Source organism: Ursus americanus, chromosome 18 (genome assembly GCF_024610735.1).
Source record: "Ursus americanus isolate L20-20 chromosome 18, mUrsAme1.1.p, whole genome shotgun sequence".
NCBI classification, from domain to species: Eukaryota; Metazoa; Chordata; class Mammalia; order Carnivora; family Ursidae; genus Ursus; species Ursus americanus.
In genome coordinates this window covers 48,102,288-48,122,795 of record NC_142144.1, presented here as the reverse complement: position 1 = coordinate 48,122,795, position 20,508 = coordinate 48,102,288, and the positions used below count along the sequence as shown (strand labels likewise).

Genomic DNA, 20,508 nt, shown 5'->3' with positions numbered 1-20,508 from the left:
TCCCCCACCCCCCTCCCCTCTGAGGCCCTCAGTTTGTTTCTCATAGTCCATAGTTTCTTATGTTTCATTCCCCCTTCTGATTACCCCCCCTTTCTTTATCCCTTTCTTCCCCTTCTGATCATCCTAGTTCTTATGTTCCATAGATGAGAGAAATCATATGATAGTTGTCTTTCTCTGCTTGACTTATTTCACTTAGCATTATCTCCTCCAGTGCCGTCCATGTTGCAGCAAATGTTGAGAATTCGTTCTTTCTGATAGCTGAGTAATATTCCATTGTATATATGCACCACAACTTCTAAATCTAGACATCTGTTGAAGGGCATCTCGGCTCCTTCCACAATTTAGCTATTGTGGACATTGCTGCTATGAACATTGGGGTGCATATGGCCCTTCTCTTCACTACGTCTGTATCTTTGGGGTAAACACCCAGTAGTGCAATGGCTGGATCATAGGGTAGCTCAATTTTTAACTTTTTAAGGGACCTCCACACTGTTTTCCAGAGTGGCTGTACCAACTTGCATTCCCACCAACAATGTAGGAGGGATCCTCTTTCTCCACATCCTCTCCAACAATTGTTTCTTGCCTTGTCTATTTTTGCCATTCTAACTGGTGTAAGGTGGTATCTCAGTGTGGTTTTGATTTGAATTTCCCTGATGGCTAATGATTTTGAACATTTTTTCATGTGTCTGTTAGCCATTTGTATGTCTTCATTGGAAAAATGTCTGTTCATATCTTCTGCCCGTTTTATGATTTGTTTATTTGTTTCTTGTGTATTGAGTTTGAGAAGTTCTTTGTAGATCTTGGATACCAGTCCTTTATCTGTAGTGTCATTTGCAAATATATTCTCCCATTCCGTGGGCTGCCTCATAGTTTTTCTGACTGTTTCCTTGGCTGTGCAGAAGCTTTTAATCTTGATGAAGTCCCATAAGTTCATTTTATTTTTTGTTTCTCTTGCCTTTGGGGATGTGTCATGAAAAAGGTTGCTTTGGCCGATGTCGTATAGGTTGCTGCCTATGTTCTCCTCTAGAATTTTGATGGATTCCTGTCTCACATTGAGGTCTTTCATCCATTTGGAGTTTGTTTTTGTGTATGGTGTGAGATAGTGGTCAAGTTTCATTCTTTTGCATGTAGCTGTCCAATTTTCCCAGCACCATTTATTGAAGAGACTGTCTTTTTCCCACCGGATGTTTTTTCCTGCTTTATCAAATATTAGTTGCCCAAAGAGCCGAGGGTCCATTTCTGGGTTCTCTGTTCTGTTCCATTGGTCTATGTGTCTGTTTTTGTGCCAGTACCATGCTGTCTTTGTGATCACAGCTTTGTAGTACAGCTCGAAATCCGGCATTGTGATGCCCCCAGCTTTGTTTTTCCTTTTCAACAGTTCCTTGGAGATTCGGGGCCTTTTCTGTTTCCATACAAATTTAAGGACTATTTGTTCCAGTTCTTTGAAAAATGTCGTTGGTATTTTGATCGGGATAGCATTGAAAGTGTAGATTGCTCTGGGTAGCATGGACATTTTAACTATGTTAATTCTTCCGATCCATGAGCACATCCATAGCAACTTCTTACTAGACACGTTACTACAGAAATGAACTATTAGGACTTCATCAAGATAAAAAGCTTCTGCACGGCAAAGGAAACAGTCGGCAAAACTAAAAGTCAGCCTACAGAATGGGATAAAATATTTGCAAACAACATATCTGATAAAGGGTTAGTATCCAAAACCTACAAAGAACTTATCAAACTCAACACCCAAAAAATAACCCAGTTAAGAAATGGACAGAAGACATGAATACACACTTCTCCAAAAAAGACATCCACACAGCTACCAGATACAATATCACTCATCATCAGGGAAATGCAAATTAAAACCACTATGAGATATCATCTTACACCTGTCGGGATAGCTAAAATTAACACAAGAAACAACAGGTGTCGGTGAGGATGCAGAGAAAGGGGAACCCTCTTGTGCTGTTGGTGGGAATGCAAACTGGTGCAGCCACTGTAGAGAACTGTGTGAAGAGTCCTCAACATATTAAAAATAGAACTACCCTGTGATCCAGCAACTATACTCCTTACTAGGTATATACCCAAGGGATACAAAAATACAGCTTCAAAGGGATACATGCACCGCCAATGTTTATTATCAACAACAGCCAAACTAGAGCCCAAATGTCCATCCACGGATGAATGGGTAAAGAAGAAGTACACACACACACACACACACACACACACACACACACACACAATGGAATATTACTCCATCATTAAAAAGAATGAAATCTTGCCGTTTGCAATGACACGGGTGAGCTAGAGTGTGTATGCTAAGTGAAATAAGTCGGTCAGAGAAAGACAGATACTATATGATCTCACTCATGTGGAATTTAATAAAGAAAACAGATGAACATATGGGATGGGGAGGCAGGGAAGGAAAGAGGGAAACAAGCCATAAGACACTCTTAATGATAGAGGACAAACTGAGGGTTGATGGAGGGAGATGGGTGGGGATGGGCTAGATGGTGATTGGTATTAAGGAGGGCGCTTGTTATGATGAGCACCGAGTTGTATGTACATGATGAATGAATGAATTCTACTCCTGAAACCAATATTGCACTGTATGTTAACTACCTAAAATTTAAATTAAAAAAAAAATAAACTTCCAAATAAATTTTCTATGGAAGCTAAGTTGTTGAGGACACAACAGCAAATTCAGCACGTACTCTGAATTTAGAAAAGATTAGTTTTTTTCTCACAATTGCAATCAGTTTACTTAATTCTATGCTACAAAAGCTTGGGTAGACACGATATCTAAGTTTAATATTTTAGAATTTTAATGTATCAAAGTGTGTTCAGTGACTGCGCAGATAAGTATGTGTCCAGTGCAGGCATGGTAAAAGTTGTTAGAAGGCCAAGTTTCTTGACTGACAGAAAAATGAAATCAGTGTTTACAATTGTTTGCCTAGATTCCGTTGAAAAATTTTGGCTTGAAAATCACATACACAGTAAAGTAGTGGCAAATATTAGACTTTTACCAATTAAAGTTTGATTCTTAGCTATGACTATATAGCATTTTTTCCAACTCACTGCATTTGAAGAAGTGATTTCTGCTAGTATAAAATCAGTATAGGAGCTACTTAACTTGAAAAATGTTCAATGAGTGAATATCAATTGCTTCATTTTTTTTAAAAGTTCGTACAAGGACATAGAAATAGGCACTTTGTGTACTCCCAGAATTTTTCCATAATTGAATGAATAATAGTCACCTTCCCAGAAGTCCTGAGTAGGAACATCTATTGGCTTGGAAATGGCAAGTATAAGAAAAACGCCATCGGCACGGAGACCACACTGTACGTATGGCTTCTAAGCCACAGAGACACTAAAACAACTCATCGGGTGTATATCCCATTTCACTTTATTAATGGCTTCTCTCTGTCTCTTCCTGTCCTTCTAGGCTGTCCCGTCAAAGGTCACCCTACCCCCAATATCACCTGGTTCCACGGTGGTCAGCCAGTCGCCACTGTCACAGGACTGACACATCATATCTTGGCTGCTGGACAGATCCTCCAGGTTGCAAATCTTAGTGGCGGGTCTCAAGGGGAATTCAGCTGCCTTGCTCAGAATGAGGCAGGAACGCTTGTGCAGAAGGCCTCTTTAGTGATCCAAGGTAAGAGACCCTGCAGGCTTTGCAGCCGGGCTTAGTTCTTGAGTAGGAAAGTCCACCTGAGAATCTAATTCTCAAGGAAAACAAAGTGATTTCTGATCTCACTGGCTCCTAGAGCGTGAAAATGAAAGCTGAACCATGTCTCCATACGATGAGGCCCTTCGGAAGAGCCACCAGGCTCCGTCCCAGCAGAATCTGGAAAAGTCAGTGCTGCTCTTGTAAATGGGCCCTTCTGCTTCATCTTGTTGCTGCTGCTGAGGACCAAGGCAACACCGCGATATATCAAAGCCTAGAAAGTTTCACTTATGCTTGCTTAACTAGTAAGAATCCCACACACACACACACACACACGCAAACGCCCCTAATACATGCAAGCACACACGTGCATGTATGCAGTGCAGCCTGTTAAATTAATGCAAGTTTTCTCTGTTGGTCTGATTAAAAACAAAAAAACAAAAAAACAAAAACCTCTTGATCTGAACTGCTTGGTTATTGTCTCCTCTCCCGGAGAGGCAGGCTGATGCCTGTACCTGCTTATCATACTAAGGAGCCTTCAGCTGCAGTCCCGGGCGAAGGGTTTTGCAGACACCTTTCCTGTGGCTCCTGGATTAACCTTCCAGGAACACGGGCGGGTCAGAAAGCCCTTGGGAGAGGCCTGGCTTTAGTTACACCAAGAAAGGGTGGTGAATGAACCCAAACAGTGGCAAACAAACCCAAACTGGGCCTGGTTATAGAACCCAAGTGAGACTGTCGAGTTTTCCACAGGCTATTTCTACCTGCAGCCTGTGTGTGACTGTTTTTAGGGAAAGCAGAATCCTATCGCATGCACTCTGAAATGGAGGATTCTGTAGGAAGGGGCAGAATTTTGTGCCCAATGTAGCACACGAGGTGGGAGATTTTTCTCAGCAAATGGGTTTTCCCCTTAAATAGCCTCCCCTGCCATTTGGCTTTCCAGACGGGAAAGTCAGCGTTCCATTTTCTTGCCAACCAGCCATTCTCTGCTGAAAACCAGAAGCCAGTGCCTATCTGCAAGATTTGTAATATACGACCTTGCAAATAAGCAGTCACAGTTTACCAGCCCACAGTTATTTTTAACAGCTTTCCTACCAGTGAGTCCCACCCCCCCCCAAATAGAAAATCCACAGAAATTGAATTTCTTTCTGACGTTCCCGTTTCGTGTAAATGAGTACTCTCTGGGTAGGCTGTTTTTTTGGTAACATTTCCAAAGTTCAACTCAAATGTGCATGTATCTGTATGATTGTTAAGTATCTCTGATACTTTCGTATCTCTCTGTTGAAAAAGAAAGGCACTCTCTGGTGACCCACTAGGAGAAAAAGCACTTCGGAAGTGTATATAAGAATAAGGACCACAACCACTGGTTAAGCACTCTGTATGTGCCAGGCACCGGGCTGGGCCCTTTGCTTTCATTATAGCCAGTCCTCACAGTACCCTCGCAAGGCCAGGGTTTTGTACTCGCTTTACAGACAGGCCAACTGAGGCTCCTGGACGCCATGCCAGTTGCCTACCTAAGTTGGGAAGGGAGCCCACTGCAGGACATAGTGTCATCCACGAGAGCCCCTCGTGCCCACAGAGCACGGACAATAACGCAATCCTCTTTCCTCCTCTGATCCTCCCCTTCTGACAGATTACTGGTGGTCTGTGGACAGACTGGCGACCTGCTCAGCCTCCTGTGGGAACAGGGGCGTCCAGCAGCCCCGCCTGAGGTGTCTCCTGAACAGCACAGAGGTCAGCCCCACTCACTGTGCAGGGAAGGCACGCCCTGCTGTGCAGCCCACCGCCTGCAACCGGAGAGACTGCCCTTCTCGGTGAGTGTGGCAGGTGCTGGCTCAGGCCTCCCCAGCCCCAAGGCTGGACCCTGACTTTTAGCCAGGCCGGGGGCTAGCATTTGTCCAGCAGCGCCTAAGGAGAGACACAGAGGGCCGGCAAGGGGGCCTGCCATCCAAGGCACTGTTCTTTTCTGTAGGCCCAGACTTGCCAGGCCTCTCCACCCTGCAGAAAATATCCCTGAGAATGGGCCTCCTGCCTCGGCAGTTTGTTCCCTCCCCACTCAGCAGGCTAAGGACTGCCAGAGGCATCCCAAGTACCTGAGAGGGTCTGTTCAGGGAGCAGGAGCATTCCAGGTCCTAGCCAGAGCTCGCTCCCATCCTGCAATAAGAAATTTGCTCTCTAGTTTGTAAGAGGACAACTGTGTTTGCAGTTGAGGTGCTGAGGAGATCGGGGTTACTGGCCTCGACCCCAGCCCCTCCCCTTTCTTCTAACTTCAGAAACCGTGCTCTTTGGTACTGCAGTTGAGGTGAGGAAATCTTATCCCCTTCTCATCTTCAAAGAGGTGCATCCTGCCAAAGTCAAAACAAATCTTCATTTTCTGTAGTCGCCTCCATGTTGGATAGACGTTCTCTACCTCTGGTCCCAGAATGACACCCACCGTCTCTGCCTCTCACAGCTTTGAGGAGCTGTGAGTCCCACAGAGCACCCTACCCCCAGTCTGCAGGCAGTCGCTAAAGGGATAATGGATGGGCTTAGGGCTGCCACCAGCATGGCATCGTGAGCCTGGGGGACTTGGCTGCGCCTCTCGATGCCCCCTTCCTACCTGTCTGTGGGACTTTCATATGCTATTTAGGCACCCGCTTTGTGTTTGGCCAGCTGAGTCATAAGGAGCAGCTGAAACCAGGAGAGACTCAGTGAAATATGAAACATGCTCATTAATATCAGCAGTTTGACTTGCTGACGGGAAGGTTTCCATGGGAATGATTAATGTCCTTTTATACCCTGCCTGAACTGTAACATAGCCATACCTCTCCTTTCTCAAACCCCCCACCCCAGCTCCTGAAAAACTGCTGAAATGTATATTTGGAAATAAAAGTTGATTGAAATGCAGGCCTGACATTCACCGGGGGTATAAGGGGCTGGAAGACTGCCCTCGCCAAGCTATTTGAAATGAAGACGAAGTCTTGGACATGCCAAGGACTTTTCTGACTTGCTGTGGTGATGGTCAGAGTCAATCAGCCTCACTTAGTTCTGCAAATGAAATAATGGCCGTGTCGGCTTGGGTTTCAGTACCCCCAGGAGCTTTACGACACCTCATGCCTGCTTCCTAAGTGGCTCTGCTCCTGTGGGCTGGAGATCTGCATGCAGTCATCTCTCTCCAGGGCCAATGGAGCCGGAAGGTTCCACCGAACTAAATAAGTCACAGATCCAGATTCAAAAGGAATTTGCTCCCTGTCTCTGCCGCTTGCCTCTCCTGAGGGCCAGAGGTTGCGCCACTGGACCAGGAAGCGGCCACCAGTTCACCTTTGACTGGTTTCCCTGCCAGGCTTCCCAGGCACCTCAGCAGCCTTCTCTAACACACGCAGGTCTCGCCCTGGGTGTCTCTGACTAGGGCCAGGAAGTCCTGCTTTGACCCAGGTGGCTGTTCCTCCATTTCACATAGATACACTTTGTCTCAGGCATTCATTAAAACCCCAGAATGGTCTTTCTCCCGAGACTGAATAGGGATGACTGGAACACACCAAGGCTTTTCTGTTTCCCCCAAACTGTCCCCCTTTCCCCTTCTCTTTGACAACCAGCCCACAGTGCGAACGTGCACAGAGAGCCCCTACGGGTTTGTAACTGGACAAAGGATTTCAGCCTGTTTCCCAAATTCCAGCTTGGCTTTATGAGAAAAGCCATTTGCGGAGTCCTGGTCAGTCTCACTTCTGACGATCCAAATTGTAGCCGGAACCTAACATCCCAAGAAAGGACATTCTCCACATACGCAGCCCACCAGGTGGTATAAGGCCTATGCCCTGGGACTCGTGGAGGTAGGAAACTGCTCCACAAAGCCAGAAGCAGCGCTGCGTGTTTCTCGGGGATTCCACCAAATCCAGTGAGACGTGGGTTAAAGCAAGGTAGGAAAAAGAGGGAGTACTAGCAGACTGAGCACTGACTCGGGGGGTGGGGGGGGGGTAGAGCCAGAGACACGGTTTGGACCTGACTTCCCTAGGAGACTGTCCCCCTTCTGCCACAAGTCCCAGAACCACAGTGCAGCGTAACTAGCTAAAGGACCGTCTTCCCAGAGCGTCCCCTCTGCAGGCTCACAGCTTCAGGGCCAGTGAGACAAGTAACGTTCAGACTGCTCTTTCAAGACGCACCTTTGCAGTCAGTTTCCAAAGGGTATTTGTTTTCTGTGGCTGCAAAGAAGAGACATTAATTTTCTCACAGCTTGGAAGGCCGGAAGCCCAAAATCAAGATGTCAGCAGGGCTGTACCCCTTGCAACTTTCTCAAGCCCTGCCAACTTCTGGCAGCTCCAGGCATCCCTCGGCTTGTGGCCACATCACTCCAGCCGCTGCCTCTGTGCTCACACGGTCTCCTCCTCTTCTCCAATCTCTCTTTCTCTTCTAAGGACATCTGTGAAGGCAGATAATGTAGGATAATCTCATCTCAAAATCCTTAACTATATCTGCAAAGCCCCCTTTGTCCAAATATGGTAACATTCCCAGCTTCTGGGGATCTGATGTGGATATCTTTTGGGGGACCATTTTCAGACTTCCACTCTATGCATACCATGAAAAAAGCCATGCCCCGAGATTAGCAGCTGGGTGGTGAGAATAAGGGAATATTCAGGCTCTTTTTCTGAGAATATATGGCACCATTCCTCTGCCCAAGGCCTGACCCTTTGCTCTTCCTCTTCCCAGGTGGATGGTGACCTCCTGGTCAGCCTGTACCCGGAGCTGTGGGGGAGGCGTCCAGACCCGCCGGGTGACCTGTCAAAAGCTGAAAGCCTCTGGGATCTCCACCCCTGTGTCCAATGATCTGTGTACACAGCTCGCCAAACGGCCAGTGGACACCCAGGCCTGTAACCAACAGCTCTGCGTGGAGTGGGCCTTCTCCAGCTGGGGCCAGGTGAGAGGATTTTATCTGACAGATACATCTAAAGGTACGGACCCTGCCATGGTAGGAAGTAAAAGGCCACCACTGCCACATCCTCTGCGATGTCAGACCTTTCACATCCCATCTGTCGGTCAACTCTCCTGCCCAGTATCCATCCAAAAGCTTAGCAGTTCTGATGATTCTTCTCTAACACAAACATACCTCCCACAGCCATTACACTTTCCCTGTTGATTTCCCTCCCCCCTCACCTCCCCCACCCCCCCACCCCCGGCTCATCCCTTTCTCAGATCATCAGCGAATCCTCAGCAACCCCACCTTCTGACTCATTTTCTGTAAGTCCTCCTCTTCTCACTGGCTGTCTTATGGCTGACGATTTAAAGCTCTGATGAGATCCGTCTGGGGGCTGCAGTGTTGTTCTGGACCAGGGATTCTCAACCGGGTAACACAGACTCACTGGAGAAGCTTCTTTAAAAGACCAATGTCCAGGCTGCCCCTCCCTGAGATTCTAAGTCAGTTGTTCGGGGGCGGGATGGGAGCATGGGCAAGTTTTAGAAACTACAGGGAGATTCTGGTGTGCAGCGAGGATAGAGAACCACTCTTCTGAGCCAAGAAGAGTTGAAACCTAGCTGGATCACTTTGAAACCACCAATTCCTTTCTCAATTCTCAGTCAGATGGCAGCCAAAAAAAAGTCCCAGGTTAGCTCAACACACAGCAGAAATGGGGGCTCACAGGACCCCAGGAGGGATGGGAGCTCTTTTCTGGATATAGAGAGGAACCACAGAACTCTGTCCATTGGAAAGGAAATTTTATGGTTAGTTATGACTTTAAAAAATAACACAAACTGAGGATCCTCTCTGGGGAAGAACAGACCCGAGCCATAACAGACACTACGCCATGACAGAAGCAGCCTGGGAGGGGTGGGAGGCACCGACAGTCACCCGACCGTTGATCTCACGTCACTCGTGGGCCGGTAGGACTGAGTCAGGAATTCACGTTGTAATTGGAGGCCTGGGCTTTCCCCAGTGCAGGGACATAGGGTCTCTATTTAGACGAAGAGGAGCTTTCCTACTCATCTGACCCCTCCTCTGTTTCAGAATGTTGTTGGCACTAACAAAACAATCCAGTGTGGCGCTTGGGGGAAATGACATAATGGCATGTGCTCCGCTCCTTTCAAAGTCTGTGCTCAGAACCTACAGGGGACCCACTTAGCACATAAGAGCTGCCTGCCGGGGATGATAATCAGCTAGTGCCCACGCTACCAGCTGTGTGGTGACAACTCTCGTTCGTCAGAGGCTGACCATTCTGACTGGCCGGGCCTAGTTTGTGACTGGCTGGTGTCTGAAACATGCCGTTAAGCTTGGCCTGCTGGGACAGCCCAAAACTACCACAAGGCTCTTAATTCTTCCTGTAACTCTATGGGAGCTAATGGGACCGAATGTTCTGGGCAGCTAGCAACTCGAAACTAGTTGGAACTGGCTTTCTACCCGGTACTGCATTCATGTTCCTCCGTCCCCACCGTGAGGTGTGTTCTTTGAAAAACAATCACTTGGAACTTGCCGTTCAGTCAATACACTGTGGCCATCTCTAAGGAAGATCAAATGTTATTTGGAGGAAATCTGGCCACAGAATTCACTTGCAATCCATAAGCCATTTGTGTCCCAGGTGAGTCCGGGGATAATGCTCCACGCTGGCCAAACAACACACTCGGCCTGAGGCTCCTTTTTGGCACCTTTACCAACCGCCTGCTCATTTCCAGTGACCTAATGTATGTGCTTCATAATCAAAGAGGCATGAGCTCCCTCCCTTTTGCTCCGATGCCTGGGGGATATCATCTTTCTCTTACCTGGAAAAGCCCGCTTCTGCTAGCTTTCATTCCGCCCAAGGCAGCTCTGCTTCTAGGCCCGCAAGGCTTACTGGCGGTTTGTGACATGACAATGAGGAACAGACCCGGCTTCACACGGGAGACGTTTCTGCACTGTATCGTTGAGGTCACAGAAGGGGACGTACACTGTGCACACTGATCATTCTTTCTCAGTGATTACTTCTTCTAAAAGAGAGAAAAAAGGTCCTTCCCCCTTTCTTCCCTTCAAAGAACACTCTTCTCCCCTTCTTTCTTCTAAAATCCTCTCGGCAAGTATGTCTCAAGCTTTCATGTGAATCACTTGTGGATCTTGTTAAAAATGCAAATTCTGATATGGCAGGTCTGGAGCAGAACCTTGGATAACGAACTTTTTTATTGAGATATAACTGACATATACCCATTATGTTAATTTCAGGTGCATAAGGTATGATTTGATATCTGCATACATTGCAGAATGATCACAGTAAGTCCAACATTCATCACCGTACACACTTAAAAAAATTGTGATTAAGATTTTAAGATCGACTCATAGCAACTTCAAAATATACAATATAGTATTATTAACTATAGGCACCGTGCTGTACCTTGCATCCCCAGGACATGTATATTTTTTAACTGGAAGTTTGTACCTTTTGACCCCCCTCCACATATTTCACCTACCCCCAACCCCTGCCTCTGGCTACCAACAATCTGTTCTCTGCATCTGTTATAGTTTGCGGGGAGGGTTGTTGTTGTTCAGATTCAACATATGAAATCACACAGTTTTTGTCTTTGTCTGTCTGCTTTCTTTGACTTTTATGCCCTCACGGTCTGTACATGCCATCACTAATGGCAAGATGTCATTCTTTTTCATGGCTAAATAGTATTCCTCTGTGCACGTGAGTGTGTGTGTGTGTGTGTGTGTGTGTGTGTGTGTGTGTGTGTACACCACATTTCCTTTATCCATTCATCCACTGATGGATACTTAGGTTGTTCTATATCTGGACTGTTGCAAATAATGCTGCAATGAACATGGGGGGTCATATGTCCTTTCAAGTTAGTGTGGGGTTTTTTTTTATTTTGGATAAAAACCCAGGAATAGAATTGCTGGTTGATATGATAGTTCTATTTTTAATTTTTGAGGAACCTACATACCGTTTTTATAGTGGCTGCACCAATTTTCATTCTGCCCAACAGTACAGAATGGTTTCCTTTTCTCCACATCCTCCCCAACACTTGTTATTTCCTGTCTTTTTGGTACTAGCGATTCTAACAGGTATGAGATGATATCTCATGGTGGTTCTGATTTGTATTTCACCGATGCTTGGTGATCTTGAGCACATTTTCATGCACCTGTTGACCGTCTGTATGTCTTCATCAGGAAAATATCTGTTCAGATCATCTGCCTTTTTAAAATTGCATTGTTTGGTTTTCTATTGATTCATAAAAGTTCTTTACGTATTTTAGATATTAATCCCTTACATGGGGTTGATTTGCAAACACTTCTCCCATTCGTAGGTTGCCTTTTCACTTTGTTGATGGTTTCCTTTGCTGATGTCGTCTCACATGTTTACTTTTCTTTATGTTGCCTTTGCTTTTCATGCCAGATTCAAAATATAATTGCCAAGGATGATGTCAAAGAGCTTACTGCCCATGTTTTCTTTGATTTCTTTGATTTCAAGAATCACGTTCAAGTCTTTAATCCATTTGGAGTGAAAATTTCTGTATGATGGAAGAGTAGTTCAATTTCGTTGTTTTGCATGTGGCTACCAGTTTTCCCAGCACCATTTATTGAAGAGACTATCCTTCCCCCTTGTATATTCATGGCTCCTTTGTCAGAAATTAATTAACCAGATACGCGCAGGTCTAATTCTGGGCCCTCTTTTCTGTTCCATTGACTTATGTGTCTGGTTTTATGCCAAATCATACTGTTTTGATTACTATAACTTTGAATAGTTTGTAGGCAGGGTGCATGATGCCTCCAGCTTCTGTGTTCTCTCTCCAGATTGCTTTGGCTCTTTGGGGTCTTTTGTGGTTACATACAAATTTTAAGATTGATTTCTCTATTTCTGTGAAAAATGCCATTGGAATTTTGGTAGGGATTGCATTTAATGTGTAGATTGCTTTGAGTAGTATGAACATTTTAACAATATTGATTCATCCAGTCCATGAACACAGAACATCTACTTGCGTCTTCTTCAATTTCGTTCACTGATGTCATAGTTTTCAGTTTACAGGGCTTTTACCTCCTTGGGTAAATTTATTCCTAGATATTTTTTTTCTTTCTGATATAATCGTAAATGGAATGGTTTTAATTTCTCCGAGAGTTTGTTACTAGTCTAGAAATACAATAGACTTTTTGTATTGATTGTATATCCTACAACTTCGCTGACGCTTGGGTTGATTCCATATCTTAGCTACCATAAATAATGCTGCAATAAATAGAGGTACTTACATCTTTTTGAATTGGTGTTTTCATTATTTTGGGGTAAATACTCAGTAGTGGGATTACTGGATCATATGGCATTTCTATTTTTAATTTTTTGATATCTCCTGTATTGTCTTCTACAGTAGTTATGCCAATTTACACTCTCACCAGCAGTGCACAAGGGCTTCCTTCTCTCCACATCTTTGCCAGCACTTTCAGACTAGCCATTCTGATGGTATGAGGTGATACCTCCTTGTGGTTTTGATCTGTGTTTCCCTCATTAATGATGTTGAGCATCTTTTCATGTCTGTTGGCCATCTGGATGTCTTCTTTGGCAAAATGTCTATTCAAGTTCTCTGCCCATTTTTTCATAGGTTTTGTGTGTACATATTGAGTTGTAGAAGTTATTTTGGGTATTAACCCCTTATTGGAGATATTATTTGCACATATCTCCTCCCATTCACTAGGTTGCCTTTTTGTTTTGTTGGTGGTTTCCTCAACTGTGCAAAAGCTTTTTATTTTCATGTAATCTCATTTGTTTATTTTTGCTTTCCTTTCCCTTGACTAGCGATACATGTTCAGAAATATGTTTCTAAGGTTGATGCCCAAGAGATTTCTGCCTGTGTTTTCTTTAAGGAGTTTTATAGCTTCAAGTCTCAAATTTAGGTCTTTAATCCATTTAAATTTTTGTGTATGGTATAAGAAAGCAGCCCAGTTTCATTCTTTTGCATGTAGCTGTCCGCTTTTTCCACCACCGTTTATTGAAAAGACCATCTTTTCCCCCATTATATATTGTTGTATCCTTTGTTGAAAATGACCATATAAGTATTCCTAGCCTTTCTATCTGTTCCATTGATCTTTGTGTCTTTGCGCCAGTGCCATACTGTTTTGATTAATATAGCTTTGTAACATATCTTGGAATCAGGGATTGTGATACCTCCAGCTTTGTTCTTCTCTCTCAAGATTGCTTTGGATGTTCGAGGTCTTTTTTGGTTCCATACAAATTTTAGTAATATTCTAGTTCTGTGAAAAATGCTATTGATAGTTTGATAGGGATTATATTTAATAGGTAGATTGCTTTGGGTACTATGGATATTTTAACAATATTCTTTCAATCTGTGAGCATGGTACACCTTTCCAGTTGTTCATGTTATCTTCCGTTTCTTTCATCAATGTCATAGTTTTTAGAGCACAGGTCTTTCACTTCCTTGGTTAAATTTATTCCTAGGTGTTTGGGGGTTGTTTTTTGGTTTTCGGTTTTTTTGGTGAAATTGTAAGTGGTATTGTTTTCTTAATTTTTCTCTCTGCTACTTTGTTATCAGTGTATAGAAACACAACCAATTTCTGTGCATTAATTTCATATCCTGCCACTCTATGGATTTGTTTATTCTAATAGTTTTTTGGTGGAGTCTTGAGGGTTTTCTATGTATAGTATTATACGGCATCAGTGAAGAGAGTTTTATTTCTTCTTCACCAATTTTGATTCCTTTCATTTCTTTTTCTTCTCCGATTGCTGCAGCTGAGACTTCCAGTACTAGGTGAATAAAAGTGGTGAGAGTGGACATCTTTGTCTTGTTACTTATCTTAGAGGGAAAGCTTTCAGTTTTTTACTATTGAGAAGGATGTTAACTGTGGGTTTTTCATACATAGCCTTTATTATGTTGAAGTACATTCCGTATGTTCCCTCTAAACCCACTTTGTTGACAGTTTTTATCATGTATAGATATTGTATTTTGTTAAATTTTTTCCTGTGTCTATTGAGATTATCATAAGGTTTTGTGATGTATCATGTTGGTGATTTGCAAATATTGAACTACCCTTGTATTTCTGGAATAAATCCCTCTTGATTGTGATGAATGATCCTTTTTTAATATAGTTTTAAATTTGGTTTGCTAATATTCTGAGGATTTTTTGCATCTATATTCCCCAGGAATATTGGTCTGTAGTTTTCCTTTTTTGTAGTGTCTTTTGTCTGGTTTTGGTATCAGAGTAATGCTGACCTCATAGAATAAATGTGAAAGCTTTCCTTTCTCTTCTTTTTTTTTTTTTTAAATAATTTGAGAAGAATAGGTATTAACTCTTCTTTAAAAGTTTGGTAGAATTCACCTATGAAGACTTCTGGTCCTGGAAATTGAGGGGGGGGGATTTTTGATTACCAAATTCAATTTCATTACTAGTAATTGGTCTGTTCAAATTTTCTCTTTCTTCTTAATTTAGTTTTGGAAGACTATATTTTGGGGAATTTACCCATTTCTTCTAGGTTTGTTGGCATCTAATTTTTCATTGTTATTCTCTTTATAATTCTTTGTATTTCTGTGGTGTCAGTTGTCTCCCCATTTTTGTTTCTAATTTTGAATCTTTTTATTTCTTGATGAGTCTGAGCAGAGTTTTATCAATTTCATTTATCTTTTCAAAGAACCAGCTCTTGGTTTTGTTGATCTTCTCTAATTTCCACTTATTTCCACTCTAATCTTTATTATATCCTTATTTCTACTAATTTTAGAAAAAGAACCAAGCCCAATTTCTGGAAGTATAAGGTTGAGATTTTTCTTGTTTCTTATGATAGGCCTGTATTGCTATAAACTTTCCTCTTAGAACTGCATTGTCTGTGTCCCAAAGATTTTGGACTGTTGCATTTCCGTTTTCATTCACCTCTGTGTATTGTTTGATTTTTCTCTTTATTCATTGACCTATTGGATGTTTAGTAGCATGTCGCTTACCCTTCGTGTCTTCATGTTCTTTCCAATTTTTTATTGTAATTTCTAGTTTCACACCATTGTGGTTGGAAAAGATGCTTGATATGATTTTAATCTTAAATTAATTGAGACTTGTTTTGTGGCCTATCATGTGAAGAATGTGTATTCTATTTTTGACTGAAATGTTCTGTATATCTGTTGAGTCCATCTGGTCTGATGTGTCATTCAAAGCCATTGTTTCCTTGTTGATTTTCAGTCTGGATGGATTTCAATATCCATTGATGTAAGTGGAGTATTAAAGTCCCCTACTATTATTGTATTACTGTCAATGTCTCCCTTTATGTCTGTTAATTTTTGCTTTATATATTTAGATGCTTCTATGTTGGGTGAATAGATATTTACAATTGTCACATCTTCTTGTTAGATTGATCCTTTTATCATTATATAATGCCCTTCTTTGTCTCTTGCTACACTTTTTGTTTTAGAGTCTATTTTGTCTGATGTATCTTTTTCTATTCCTTCACTTTCAGTGCATGTTTTTTGGTCTGAAGTGAGTCTCTCATAGGCAGCATATAGATGGGTCTTTTTTTTAATCCATTCATCACATATGTTTCAATTATTTAGTCCCCATACATTTAATAACTGATAGGTATGTATGTATTGCCATTTTGTTTTTCTAGTTCTCTTCTGTTCATCTTCTTCTCTCTTTCCTTATAATTTGATGACATTCTTCAGTGTTACATGCTTGGATTCCTTTCTCTTTATTCTTTGCGTATATGTTATAGGTTTTTAATTTGTAGTTACCATTGAATTCATATATAACATCCTAGGTGGATAGCATTCTATATTAATTTGATAGTCACTGAAATTCAAACACATCTAAAGCCACTAAATTTTTATTCCCCTTCACATTTTAAGTATCTTATATCATTTTGCATCTTTTTATTTTGTTCATCCCTTGAGTAATTTTTGTAGATAATTATGATTGATTTTACTACTTTTATGTTTTAACCTCCACACTGGCTTTATAAGTATTTATCTACTACCTTAATATATGTTCATTTTTACCAGTAAAGTATTTTTCTAGTATGACCCCTTCTTTCCACTTAAAAAATTCCCTTTAATGTTTCTTGTAAGGCTGGTTTAGTGGTGATGAACTCTTTTAATTTTGTCTAGAAAACTCTTTCTCTCCTTCAATTCTCAACAATAACCTTACCAAGTATTCTTTGTTGTGGATTTTTTTCCTTTCAGCACTTTGAATATATCAGGCCATGCTCTTTAGGCCTGTAAAGTTTCTGCTAAAAAATTAGCTGATAGCCTTATGAGATTCCTCTTGTATATAACAGTTTGCTTTTCTCTCATTTTTTTTTTAAATTCTTTAATCTCTGCCTTTTTAATTATTGCTTGTCTTGGTGTGAACCTCCTTAGGTTCATCTTATTTGGGGATCTGTTTCCGACACTTGGATGTCTAGGAAGTTTTCTGTCCCCTCCTCCTTCTGGGATCCTTAACCTGTTCTCACTTTAATTTTTGCTCTTCGGCTTGGTTGCTTCCATTACCCTATCTTCCAGATCTCTGAACCATTCTTCTGCATCTTCTAATCTGTTGATTCTCTTTAGCATATTTTTCATTTCAGTTCTTGGGGGTTTTTTCTTATATTTTCTTTTTGTTGAAATTCTCACTGAGCTCATCTCTTTTCTCAAGTCTAATAGGTATCTTTACCACCATTACTTTGAACTCATTATCAGACATGTTGCTTATCTGTTTCTTTAAGCTTTTTGTCTGTGGTTTTATCTTGTTCTTTCATTTAGGACATATTCCTCTGTCTCATTTTATCTAACTCTCTGTTTTTTTGTGTGTGTATTAGGTAAGTCAACTATATCTCCTGGTCTTAAGAGTAGCGGCCTTTTGTAAAAGAGATATGCGGTACCATATAACACTCTTCCCCCAGGTAATCAGAACCAGTTACTCCAGAGGTGTCCCCTGTAGGGGAGGTGTGTACACCCTCATGTTGTGGCTGTGATTGCTTTGGACACACTGGTGGGTGGGACTGGCCTTCAGGCCAGCCAGCTCAAAGGACCTGCTTTGCCTAATGTGAGCACACTGGGCAGGATTAAAGCCCAGCTGCAGGCACTGTGGCCATGCTGATGGGTGGCGCTGGCGCTCAGCCTAGCTGTCTGCAGTTAGCCTCTGCCACAGCTGCAGGCACACCAGAGGACAAGGCTTTCTCTCTATGCAGCCAGCGAGGAGCTCCAGCTGCACAAACTAGAGGTACACTGGTGTGAAGGGCTTATCCACCCCCTTCCCAGTGTAGGAGTCACTGTGGAGTTGCACCAGTCCCTGCCAAGGCTGCCTGCCAGATTATTATGCCAGTCTTCTTACTTGTGGAGGGACACCTGTCTTGGCAGGTATGTTGGGTGTGCAGAAGAATGCCAGCATAGGGTATGTGGAGCTACTAAAGTAAAGAGGGTGTTAGCTGGATCCCCCAAGCATCTAGTTAGATGATGTCAAGAAAAATGGTGCCCACAGCACCTTCTTTCCCAGATAAATCTCCTGCAAATCCCTGCCCCTCCAGCACATATTCTAAGATTGGTCAATAAGTCTCCTTCACATATACTTCAGGTGCTTTTCAAACTGCTGCTTCTGTGCTATGTCTTAGGCCAAGTTATTTAGCATGCTGGCTCTTTAAAGACAGGGATGCTGTTTCCTATCACCCTCCTGCACTCTTGAAGTTAAGCCCTGATGATTTTCAAAGGCAGACTTTATGGGGACTTGTGTTTCCAGTGCTGGTCCCCAGGGCCAGGAGTTCCCAGTGTGGGGTCTGATCCCTGTCACTTCTCCATTGGGAGAGGGAGGGAGGGGTGTCCCTCCCATTTGTGGTTGGTCACACTGGAAGTTTGTTTCCTGACTACCCCTACCCTTTTTGATGTGCCCTTCTCTCTGTGACTAGCTGTGGAAGCAGTCTTCAGGTCGTTTTCAGAGGTAGTTGCATAAATGTGGTTGTTGTCTCTATGTGTCCATGGGAGGAAGTGAGCTCAGGACCCTCCTACCCCACCATCTTCCAAATCAAGAGAAGTCCCTCCTAAATGCCTTGTAAACAAGATACACAGCAGGTCCTCATAATGGTACAGATCTGGCCAGTCCACTGGGAGGAGGTATTGCCGCATTGTGACTCTAAGTAAAAAGAGTAGCAAGGCCTCCGCAAGAATTGGTTTGCTCGTTAGGTGACATGAGCCAGACTCGTATGCATAAGTCTAGGATGCAGAGCCTCTATCACCCAGGTGTTCCTCCCCTCTCTGCCCACTTTGTTGAGAGTTTTTAATCATAAATGGGATGTTGACTTTTGTCAGATACTTTTTCTGCATCTAGATAATTGTATGATTTTTATCCTCCATTTTGTTACTGTGGTGTATCACACGGATTTGCAGATGTTGAACCATACTTACATCCCTGGAGTAAACCCCAGTTGATTGTGGTGCATGACCTTTTCAATGTACTGTTTGCTAATATTTTGTTGAGGATTTTGGCATCTATGTTCATCAGAGGTGTTGACCTGAAATTTTCCTTTCTTTGTCCTTTTCTGGTGTTGGTAATGCTGTTCTCATAAAATGAGTTTGAAAGCATTCCTTCTCTTACATTTTTAGCAAGAGGTTGAAGAGGATTGTTACAAATTCTTCTTTGAATGTCTGGTAGAATTCACTGGCGAAGCTCTATTGGTCTTGGACTTTTGTTTACTGGGAGGTTTTGATTATTAGGATAATCTCCTTACTAGTAATCATTACTAGTTCAGGTTTTTTCTCCTTTTTTCAGGAATCAGTCTTGGTTTCTAGAAATTCATTTCTTCTAGGTTATCCAGTTTGTTGAAGTTTTATAATAATAGTAGTCTCTTATCCTTTACATTTTTGTGTTAATAACATCTATTTCATTTCTGATTTTGAGTCCTCTAGTCTTTGGTGACTCTAGCTAAAGGTTTGTCAGTTTTATTTTTTCAAAGAACCAACTCTTAGTTTCATAATCTTTTCTGTTTCTACTCTGCTCATTGTTATTTCTACCTACTAACTTTGGGCTTCATTTTCTGTTGAGTGTAAAGTTAGGTTGTTTGAGATTTTTGTTTCTTGAGGTTGGCATATATAGCTATGAAATTTCCTCTTAGAACTGATTTTGCTACATCCCTCAAGTTTTGGTATGTTACATTTCCATTTGTTTCAAAGTATTTATTCTCTTATAATATCTTCTTGGACCTCTGGGTTGTTCAATAGCATGTTTAATCTTTACATATTTGTGAATTTTTCAGGTTTCTTATAATCATTTTCTAGTTTCATACCACTATGGTCAGAAAAGTTGCTTGATATGCTTGCAGTCTTCTTAACATTGGTTTCATGGCCTAGTATATGATTTATCCTAGAGAATGTTTCACATGTACTTCAGAATTCACCCACACATCTGTTAAGTCCATTTGGTCTAACATGTTTAAAATCAATGTTTCAAAAAAAAATTAAAAAATCAATGTTTCATTATTGATTTTCTTTCTGGATGGTCTATCCATTAATGTTAGCGGGGTGGTAAAATCCCCTACTATTATTGTATTACTGTCAATTTCTTCCTTTCAATCTGTTAATATTTGCTTTATAGATTTAGGTACTCTTGTGTTGGGTGTATAAATATCTACAAATGATATATCCTCTTGTTGGATTGACCTCTTTGTCATTATGTAATGCCAGTCTTTGTTCTAAAGTGTATTTTGTCTGCTCTAAGTATAGCTACCCCTGCTTTCTTTTGGTTTCCATTTACATGGATTATCTTTTCCTTCCCTTCACTTTCAGTGTGTGTCTTTACTTCTGAAGTGAGGCTCTTATGGGCAGCATTTAGGTGGGTCTTGGCTTTTAAGTCTTTTAATTGGAGCATTTATAATTGATTTACACTTAATTGATATGTGTGTACTTACTGCTTTTTTATAGTTCCTATCTCTTCCTTTGTGGTTTGATGACTTTATTGA

General features: G+C 42.1%; 1 protein-coding gene across 3 annotated transcripts in view; it reads left to right on the top strand.

The window, feature by feature from the left end:
- ADAMTSL1 (ADAMTS like 1) overlaps positions 1–20,508 on the top strand; it is an 874,799-nt gene that overhangs the window by 838,837 nt on the left and 15,454 nt on the right. For all 3 annotated transcript variants that reach the window (XM_087869620.1, XM_087869619.1, XM_045780274.2), the window contains 3 exons: positions 3,449–3,661; positions 5,304–5,484; positions 8,354–8,561. In XM_087869620.1, coding sequence (XP_087725746.1) covers positions 3,449–3,661; positions 5,304–5,484; positions 8,354–8,561 — 602 coding nt within the window. The remainder of the gene's footprint in view (positions 1–3,448; positions 3,662–5,303; positions 5,485–8,353; positions 8,562–20,508) is intronic.